At 37.0% G+C, this 10,188-nt stretch overlaps 1 protein-coding gene and 1 long non-coding RNA gene across 2 annotated transcripts; both read right to left on the bottom strand.

Moving 5' to 3' along the window:
* Positions 1 to 2,988: 2,988 nt before the first annotated feature.
* LOC110451346 lies at positions 2,989 to 3,929 on the bottom strand. The gene is made up of 2 exons (XR_002463061.1): positions 3,880 to 3,929; positions 2,989 to 3,839 (listed from the first exon to the last, which is right to left on the bottom strand). It is a non-coding gene; the product is annotated as an uncharacterized LOC110451346 (long non-coding RNA).
* Positions 3,930 to 6,277: 2,348 nt separating this feature from the next.
* LOC110451358 (peptidyl-prolyl cis-trans isomerase FKBP4-like) lies at positions 6,278 to 9,699 on the bottom strand. Its single transcript, XM_021499327.1, has 2 exons — positions 9,600 to 9,699; positions 6,278 to 7,944 (listed from the first exon to the last, which is right to left on the bottom strand). The coding sequence occupies exon 2, from the start codon at positions 7,913 to 7,915 to the stop codon at positions 7,070 to 7,072; it is 846 nt and encodes a 281-aa protein (XP_021355002.1). The 5' UTR covers positions 7,916 to 7,944; positions 9,600 to 9,699; the 3' UTR covers positions 6,278 to 7,069.
* Positions 9,700 to 10,188: the final 489 nt, after the last annotated feature.

Consider the following 10,188-nt stretch of genomic DNA (forward strand, 5'->3'; position numbering starts at 1 on the left):
ACAATCTACTTAACTTGAGAATATATTTTTTTTCTCCATCTGTGTTTTGCCTCGTGTAAATAAAACTGTAGGTTATTTACATTTCGTGATTTTTACTCACCCTGTATACAAATTTGTTACACTTTTCATCTAGAAGAAGATTGCGCGAGAAGTAAAACGTCACCAATCACTGATATACAATTTAACTGAGACAATTAATCATCAATACATCATCTCAACGAATCCTATTTTTTATACCTTTTTTAAGGATTTATTTATAGTGATAATATGGCAACTAATTGTACTTTGTATCAAAAATGTGTATAATAAGTTTTTGTATCAAAATCCTGTCTCAGACATACTGACATTTTCCCATTTTTCCATTTCAAAAACCTTGATGGTGTTTTTTCATTGAATAGGGCTATTTTATTATGGAATCGGATTCTCAACTGATATTTAGTTAGTGCATAAAGGAATAACATTACTGATTCTCCACAATTCGTCTCGGACCTCATTAAAACACGAGATGAAACTGCAGCCGTTTGAACAAACAATGCTGTGTAAACGTTTGTATGAAGACATGTTTAAGTTAGTGATTTATCTCAGTTTCACCCTAAATGAAAAAATCTTGTTGTCAAAGCGATATTTTTTAAAACTAATTTGTGATGCATTTAATTATGTATGGGATATTGTAAAATATCCTTTAGAGATACAGACATTATTCTTTTTCTTTTTCTTTAAAAAAAGAACTTTTCATAATACAGGCATTATTACACATCATATCCCAAAACGAAGCATTCTACCATGCGTCAGTGTGAAATCACCCAAATGTGAGATATGAAATCATTGTTTAGTATGTTGATCGTTTAAAGAAGTGAAGTGTGCCACTAACGTTTTGTCTGCTGGAAAACACACCTGTTATATGGGTAAGCTCTTAATTATCAATGGGAAAGTCAATCCACATCGTAAAAGCTTTAGATCTGATGTCAAATCGCCTGGTTTCTCAGTTATCTATAATGGATGTATGATTCTGAAGTAAGTCTATATACATTGTATGTGTATTATAAGGTTTCCCAGTTACATTCCGAGTGTAAACGCTTTACCTAATTATAGATACATATAGAGTTGTATAGTTGTACTGTTACGCTGTTTCCTTACCGAGTGTATATATATGCTCTACATAAATTACATATGTACAGTATATAGGTATAATAAGGTTGTGAAGTTATGCTATTTCTGTACTGTGTGTATATGCTTTGCATAATTGGTCGGATTGCAACACAATCACGGCTTATAGATTGGGGATTCCCGTCCGTCCGTCCGTCTGTCTGTCTGCACTAAGGTTAAGAAGAATGGTTAAGCTCAGTTTCCAAGTTATTTATTATCCTACATCAACTAAACTTGCATGGCTTAATGTATCTTAAAGGATGCTTATCACATGTGATGCTTTACATGAAAATGTACTGTAGCAATCCGGCCATATCTCCATCAGCGGTTTCTTGTTTTATATGTACTGATGTAACAAGGTTGTAAGGTTATGTCGTTTCCGTGCTGAATACATGTCAGTGATTTTTGGGAAACAGATGTTTAAATCGTGGATTTATGGTTTTCCTGTGGGACTTTCCCACATTTTCAGAACGTAATATTATCTTTTTGTAAATGATGTTCATGACTTGTCTGGGGAAAGAAACCTACAAAAATCGCTGATATAGATCTACTCGGGTTTTTTAGGTCACCTGAGCTTAAAAGCTGAATTTAATTGCTATCCTTCTTCGTCCGTCGTCCTGCGTCCGTTAACATTTTACATTTTCAACTTAGGCTGAAATACTGTGGAAGGGATTTCATTGATACTTAATGGGAATGTTACTGACATCTCCATGACAAAGTGTTGTTGTTTTTCGGATCGATCAGAAATCCAATATGGCTGCTATGGCCGCCATTTTGAAAAACTATTTCAAACTTAAGGTCAAGTTTTAGTGGGCCGATTGAACTGAAACTTGGTAGGAATGGTCAACTCATGGTCTTGACGAAGTGTTTTTAAAAATGCAATACGACCGCCACAGCCGCTATTTTGAAAAAAAAAAAATCAAACTTTAAATCAAGTACTAATTGGCCGATTTAACTGAAACTCTGTCTAGGAATGATCAACTCATGGTCCTGACAAACCTTACTTAACGTTATACTTCGATTATTTTTTACTCAAATTGGTAGGGATGATTGACATCATTATCTCCACTTCATATTTCAACAACAAAATAAATACTGTAGGACTCAGGTGACCGTTAAGGCCCATGGGCCTCTTGTTTCTCTAAAACTTATTAACAGTGACCTTGACCTTACCGAGAATATCACCCTGAAACACAAATTCCCTCAAGGTACTTATACCTAACAATTGTATGAAGTTTCCTTAAAACCTGTTCCAGAAATTACATGACTAATACTAAGAGAAACAAAAGAGTTCCAATACGTATGTTCAAGGTATAAAGGTCCCCCTTAAACTTTAATCAGTTAACATGTTAAATTGTATTGAAATATTGAATTACATGTGTTAGTTCTTAATTTTGTTTCACAAATGTGTTGTAGAAATTTGATATGAGACTGTATGTATAGGTGAACAGGTGGAAGTTTTGAGTAATTAATTCGCTACCTATTTGTATTGTACGCGCAAGTTGTTGTTACAATTTATGTACAAAATAGATTGATGTCCCCTTATTCAAGCCGATTTGATGTACACACCTGGTGCACCATTCGACGTATATCTGAATTACCTATCACCAAACAATTCCTGTACCATTGTCATTCCTATCAGTATTTATCAGTACTACAATTGAACTTACATGTTTTCCTGGTGAGGAAAATGACCATTTTCATACGATTTCCTTAATTGTATATGAATACATATTTTTACATGTATTATATATACTGACATAAATAAGAGCTTTAGCTTTCTGGACAAATATTAAAACTTTATGATCAATTTTGAAAGAGATTCTAAAGAAGAGCTTTAAAAAAACAGGTAAAAATTTAACTTACCATAGGTCAAAGTTATTTTGCTAGCACCTCTCCTACAGGACATTAGAGGAAGCTGAAGTTCTATTTCTAAGGGTAAATACAAAAACTATATACACTGTAGCATGTGCAACGAAGTTTGGATTGATTTTACATCCTGTCATTCATAAAACATAACATCACTGAAATTTCCTGTGAGATCTGTCACCAGGAAGTTCAAATTTGATAAATTTATGAGATTGATGAATATTAAAGTTAAAATTCATTTACGTACTGTTTGATAGTAAGGTTGAAATATCTGCTTGTGTATGTGAATGCTCATTAAGTTAATTTTAAGTGCACATATTTTAATTAAGTAAGCTTGGGTCATTTTCCATTGATCTTGTGTGAGTTTGATGAGATGCTTTGTACCTCCATTGATATCGTGTGAGTTTGACGAGATGCTTTGTACCTCCATTGATCTCGTGTGAGTTTGATGAGATGCTTTGTACCTCCATTGATCTCGTGTGAGTTTGATGAGATGCTTTGTACCTCCATTGATCTCGTGTGAGTTTGATGAGATGCTTTGTACCTCCATTGATCTCGTGTGAGTTTGATGAGATGCTTTGTACCTCCATTGATCTCGTGTGAGTTTGATGAGATGCTTTGTACCTCCATTGATCTCGTGTGAGTTTGATGAGATGCTTTGTACCTCCATTGATCTCGTGTGAGTTTGATGAGATGCTTTGTACCTCCATTGATCTCGTGTGAGTTTGATGAGATGCTTTGTACCTCCATTGATCTCGTGTGAGTTTGATGAGATGCTTTGTACCTCCATTGATCTCGTGTGAGTTTGATGAGATGCTTTGTACCTCCATTGATCTCGTGTGAGTTTGATGAGATGCTTTGTACCTCCATTGATGTATCGTGTTTGAATGTGAATGTGAAATAAATATAAATAAAGACATTTTCTTCTGTTTTTTTTATACCATCACAAGTAAGGGTGCCACTAGTACCCTTGTATACTGTAAAACCAAATATGGTTGATATCCATCTTACAGTTCTTGAGTAAAAGCAACAAGGGCAAAATCCATCTTTTAAAAGGTTATAGAAATCACTTAAAGTAGTTTGACTAAATTACTCTACTTTGCTCTGTCCCATCAGCTCTTCCACTGTACAATTTAAAATCCCCACCACTTGGAAGAACTTCAAATGTAATCTAGTTAATATCTATATATTAAATTCACCGTGAAAAGCAATATTGGCAAAGTATCCCTTTCTAGCCCTACCTGTCATTTACCCCACAAAGTATCCCTTTCTAGCACTACTTGTCAGTTACCCCACAAAGTATCCCTTTCTGGCCCTATCTGTCAGTTACCCCACAAAGTATCCCTTTCTAGCCCTACCTGTCAGTTACCCCACAAAGTATCCCTTTCTAGCCCTACCTGTCAGTTACCCCACAAAGTATCCCTTTCTAGCCCTACCTGTCAGTTACCACACAAAGTATCCCTTTCTACCACTACCTGTCAGTTACCACACAAAGTATCCCTTTCTGGCCCTATCTGTCAGTTACCCCACAAAGTATCCCTTTCTAGCCCTACCTGTCAGTTACCACACAAAGTATCCCTTTCTGGCCCTCTCTGTCAGTTACCCCACAAAGTATCCCTTTCTAGCCCTACCTGTCAGTTATCACACAAAGTATCCCTTTCTAGCCCTGCCTGTCAGTTACCCCACAAAGTATCCCTTTCTAGGCCTACCTGGCGGTTACCCCACAAAGTATCCCTTTCTAGCCCTACCTGTCATTTACCACACAAAGTATCCCTTTCTAGCACTACTTGTCAGTTACCCCACAAAGTATCCCTTTCTGGCCCTATCTGTCAGTTACCCCACAAAGTATCCCTTTCTAGCCCTACCTGTCAGTTACCCCACAAAGTATCCCTTTCTAGCCCTACCTGTCAGTTACCCCACAAAGTATCCCTTTCTAGCCCTACCTGGCGGTTACCCCACAAAGTATCCCTTTCTAGCCCTACCTGTCGGTTACCCCACAAAGTATCCCTTTCTAGCCCTACCTGTCAGTTACCCCACAAAGTATCCCTTTCTAGTCCTACCTGTCAGTTACCCCACAAAGTATCCCTTTCTAGCCCTACTTGTCAGTTACCACACAAAGTATCCCTTTCTAGCCCTACTTGTCAGTTACCACACACAGTATCCCTTTCTAGCTCTACTTGTCAGTTACCCCACACAGTATCCCTTTCTAGCCCTACCTGTCAGTTACCTGGGGTATCAGCACTTCCATTTGTATGATTTTGAATCACTGCCCAATACAGATGTTTATTTCTGATTAAAACCAGATATTTTATTCCACTCTGATACGCAAAAAGTATGTCCATCCTTTGACTGAGTGAAACGTAGAGTATCAGGATGGAATAAAAGATCTGGTCATAACAAGATTGCTGTTGTTTCCATTCAAATTTGGTAAAGTTCTGTCCAGTGATTCAGAATAAGAAATCATTTTAAGAATTTATTGTTGGACAGCAAACACCAAAGTACAGTATAAGCTTACCTTGGTTATTTGGACCAGATGAGCCGATACTCAACATCTGAATACAAACTACAATGAGTACTGGTATTTAGATGGTTTAAGCCACTTACATGGCCTACTGAGTCTCACCAATCTTTCCTATAGAACACGGCATAAAACACATACAATTACAATTTTTTAATTTAATGCATTAAAATATAGATCCATTTCAACAAACAAATATGTATTTACTTTGTCTTTGTAACACACTTTTGACATCATTTCTTAATATTTCACTTTTAAACATCTCAAACAGACATACTTGATAAAGTTGACTTGATCTTATTATTCAAACCGGAAAATCAGTAAAACTGATGGATAATGCTCCCTAAACATGTCACCAAGACTGGAATAAAGTATGACCTCAATGTGACCCTGACCTCAGACGTACACACCTTAAAGTGGTATGCAACACACCGCCTTGCGATCCTACATATATCCCTTATAAGGACTAGGGGCGTTAAAGGTCATTTCTGGCCTCATCAGGGATTGATAATGTGCTGTTTTATTCGTAATCTGGAATAAATGAAGTACGCAAATATGAAATTTCAAATTATTTATCATTTGGTTAAGGAGATAATTATGGCATTACAAATAGAAACATAAACCCGTGTTTTCGTAATAAAATGTGTGAATATCGTATGTTGTGTGCTATTTTGGTTGAAAATTGGCCATTTTGAAGGAAATCAACTAAACACTCTTCAATTTTTGAAAGCCTCCGGATGCAACAAACAAATACATATTTGACATGCTTGAACATCGTCATATCAGTGTTCATTCGTAGAAAGGAATTTTTGTTTGTCAAATGTTGATGCTTTCATTCCTGCATGCCAACTGTCTGAAAACACCATGTTTTGGCTATTTCTGCATAGCAACGCAATTTTGTTGCTATGGTAGGGCATTTTGGCATGCGCATTTGAAAAAATCTGCACCAAGAAAGAAAGCCCAAATTCACTAATAAGATGTTTATAACAAGAATAGGTAAATAAATTCAAGTTGAAAGTTGAGGTCAAAAATGACCCATAAGTTCTTTCATAGAGTTACCCTGAGAGTCAGTAGTTATGATGACGAATTTGACCTTTTAATTCAATGTGACCTTGACCTCAGGTTTATGAACCCAATTGTTGTTTGTTACACACTCTCTTGCAATCCTACATTTATCACTTCAATTATACTGAGTTATTTTCAGCTTACCAGAAGTTATAGGCCAAAAAATGAATTTGACCCTTTACCTAAATGTGACCTTGAGTTTAGGTGTACAGATCTAGATCTAATACATTGTAGTAGTACATGACACACTGTCTTGTCATTCAGCAAGTCAAAGTTTTGGCCCGAATAATGAATTTGACTATTGACCTCAATGTGGCCTTGTTCTTGGGCATACAGACCAAATAATGGTATGCAACACTATACTTTTTTTGAGGATCGTATTTTTTTTTCGAAGAGCATAACAAATATTTTGTTACTTCACCCAATCCGTTGACCTCTAGGTTATATTAGCTGCATACATTGAGATCAATTTCAAGTAAACATTTGGCTAAGTCCTGATGATAATTGTTTATTTTCAGCTCGTTGGCCATTCTGAGCTATCGTGAGCAGGTTTTGTATAAACTTGTTATTGGGATTGAACTGTAGTCCTTTATTGAAGTCTTGGGCTGCTGCAGAGTAGTCTCCCTTCGCCAGGTATGCCTGGCCTCTCCTTACATGTCCTTTAACATTTTTGTGGTCTAGAATCAAAGCCTTTGTGCAGTTTGTGATGACATGATCCGCTGCCGAGGGAAACCTGAGTTGGCATGCTGCCAGGTTGAGATGACACTGATACAGTAGTTTATCAATATCTCCAGGCACATCAAGGCCCTTGTCAATCAGGAGGAGATACTTTGTGGCTCTACTAAATTGTCTGAAGGCACTTTTTATCTCCTCCTGTTTGAAGAGTTCCACCCCAGTTTGTTTGTGTTGTTTTGCTTGCTCGTACTTCTGGGAATTGGTCAGGAGTGGCCAGCCTGGAGGGTTGTCAAAGTGCTGTAGGTTTATGGTAACCACACAGGGCCTGTCAAACCAATCAAACGCCTCGTTACTTTGAAACATTGCGACTTCCTCTTTCCTCATTGTGGTTATGCATTTGTCAATAAATAGATCTTGCTCCCCGTCCAGTTCGCCAATAGTGAAAACTAGAGAAGTCTCTGCACTATATTGTCTACTGGATGCTGGAAAATCTTTTGCATCTACAATAACTGAGCATGTCGTTTGTTCCAGAGGTCTGGCCAGGCCTACCCCTTCTACAATAATGGTTTTGCTAAAGAGGCCTGATCTGTCTAATCGTGGTAGAGAAACTTCAAGGCATTCCTCTGTCTCCATGATCTCCATAGTGTTACATTAGGAGTCTTGACATCAATCTGGGGGAAAAAATCATCACATGTATACATAATTAATAAAATGGAAGGAAAAGTAAAAAAGAAAACCCTATGCAGGGTTAGAATTACAGAATTAACACATGGACTAGAAAAGCAAAAATTGGAAAATACTACCCCAATTGACTAACGGTATATTAAAAACTGCAAAAGTAATTTCTAGCCCTGTTATGCATGGTAGCAAATCATTTTTTTTTTAATTCATGTTACATCAGTAATTTGCTCCAGCTGATCACATCATTGTTATTAAATCTTACGCCCCCCCCCCCCTCCCCCCCGCATCCATTTAAACAAAAAAACAAAAAAAAATCACCTTGCATCAAATTATAAATTAAAAAAATACACTCTAAAAAATGTATCACAGACGCACTTAAGGCAGCCTCAAGCAGAGATCTGGGTCTTAACTAAAGACCTCAAGCTGATCAGCATCCAATCTTGATTTTGTCGTAGAAGGGCTTTGCGTTTTTGGCCCTCGCACATTGGCATTATAGAACAGATACACTGCATTAATATTGCTGTCAGCAACTCATCACTATTTCACTTCTCTAGGTCTTATCATCAGGTTTTATTGTATTAATTCCTTCATCCTTCCAGGATGCTATCCCGTAACCTGAAGAGAGACTTTAATATAATTTTCTGAATCAATTGCCCTTTCTTGAAAATAGGGGAAAATAGTAAAAAAAGCATGGCCAGACCATGATTCGAACCTGGGACCCTCCGAACTCTAGACGAAACGCTCTAACCAATTGAGCTAACCCGTCACCAGCGATCGACACAGTCTTGTTCCGCTACATTCCTCCCTCCTTTTTCTAAGTCTTAAACCCAGAAGACACAACTATTTACAACCCAGATTCAGGTATCCCCTTGTCAAGCATACACCAAGTTCTTGACAAGGTTTTGATCACAGGCACTAAATGTAATAGGAGCAGAAAAATGCACGGCCAGATCGGGGTTCAACGTGGGACCCTCCAAACTCTAGACAGACTTTTTAACCAATTAAGCTAACTGGTCGCCGGCAATCAACCCAGTCTAGTTCCGCTTCATTTTAATAGTGATGTATGGTGGCGAGTGACAATATTTTTTCTTTTCTAAATCAAATTTTTTGAAATAATAAATTGATATAGTTTTGAAGGGATTTTGCCCATTAGCCACCAAAAATACAGTGAGTGTGTCCGCATTTGTAAATTAACATAGACTGTACATCGCAATTTCTCTGCATGCATTTTTCTTTTCTGTTGACTAGATGATCAAATTCTATCATTATTAAATTTCAGAGGCTATGGATGTACTGATTGTACAACAAAAGTAAAGAGAACGTGCAACAAAAGTAAACCTGATGTGTATATGTATTGTACATATATATATAAACACCACATGACCAAGGATTTGCGATGACATTGCGCTCAAACGCCCTAGTAGTACTTAACGTCACACTGTACAGTGTACACGACGTCATCTAGAATTAATGTATATTTTCCTTGTAAGATACACGTAAATTTAACATAAATAAGATATATAATGCCCTATATTTTCAGAAACTGAATAAATGAAAGCGATCCATTACACCCGGAATATTACAAACATAAGCGGCAGTAGCCAAACAGTATCTAAGTTATTCCGCCCAATAAAATATACGATACCTGCAGGGATGCTTCAACAAGAACGAATTCCACGTCCAACAACAAATCGTTGTTGTTATATTGTTGGCTAGTTTGTTTGTTGTGAATCACAACTAATTGGCATGGGGTAAAACGCGGACAAAACAGCCGATACTTGACGGATCATCGGATATGCGAACCGTGCCACCTTTTCCAGTAAAATGTTGCTGCACATTTTATATGTAAACATAATTTGATATATACACTGTTCACCTAATTAATTGATTCATTTTCAAAATGACAAAACGATATGGATGTGTATTGGTGGATTTAGGACAGAATGTCCGATCATAAAATTGAACACGTAACTTATCATATCTTTTAAAGACAACCAAACCTCGATTTCCATTTCCCCCTTTTGAGATAGGCTAGATTAATAGAATATATCGCTAGTGGTTGTGTAAGATAGAGAAATCTCAACCCGAGGACTAAGATTTTTTGTCCAGAACGAGGCTTGCCGAGTTCTGGACAAAAAATCTTAGTCCGAGGGTTGAGATTTCTCTATCTTACACAACCAGTAGCGATTGATTATTTTTCTCCCATATCTAACAGTATTTTAATGTGAAATAAT

Source organism: Mizuhopecten yessoensis, unplaced genomic scaffold, assembly GCF_002113885.1.
Source record: "Mizuhopecten yessoensis strain PY_sf001 unplaced genomic scaffold, ASM211388v2 scaffold5965, whole genome shotgun sequence".
Lineage (NCBI taxonomy): Eukaryota > Metazoa > Mollusca > Bivalvia > Pectinida > Pectinidae > Mizuhopecten > Mizuhopecten yessoensis.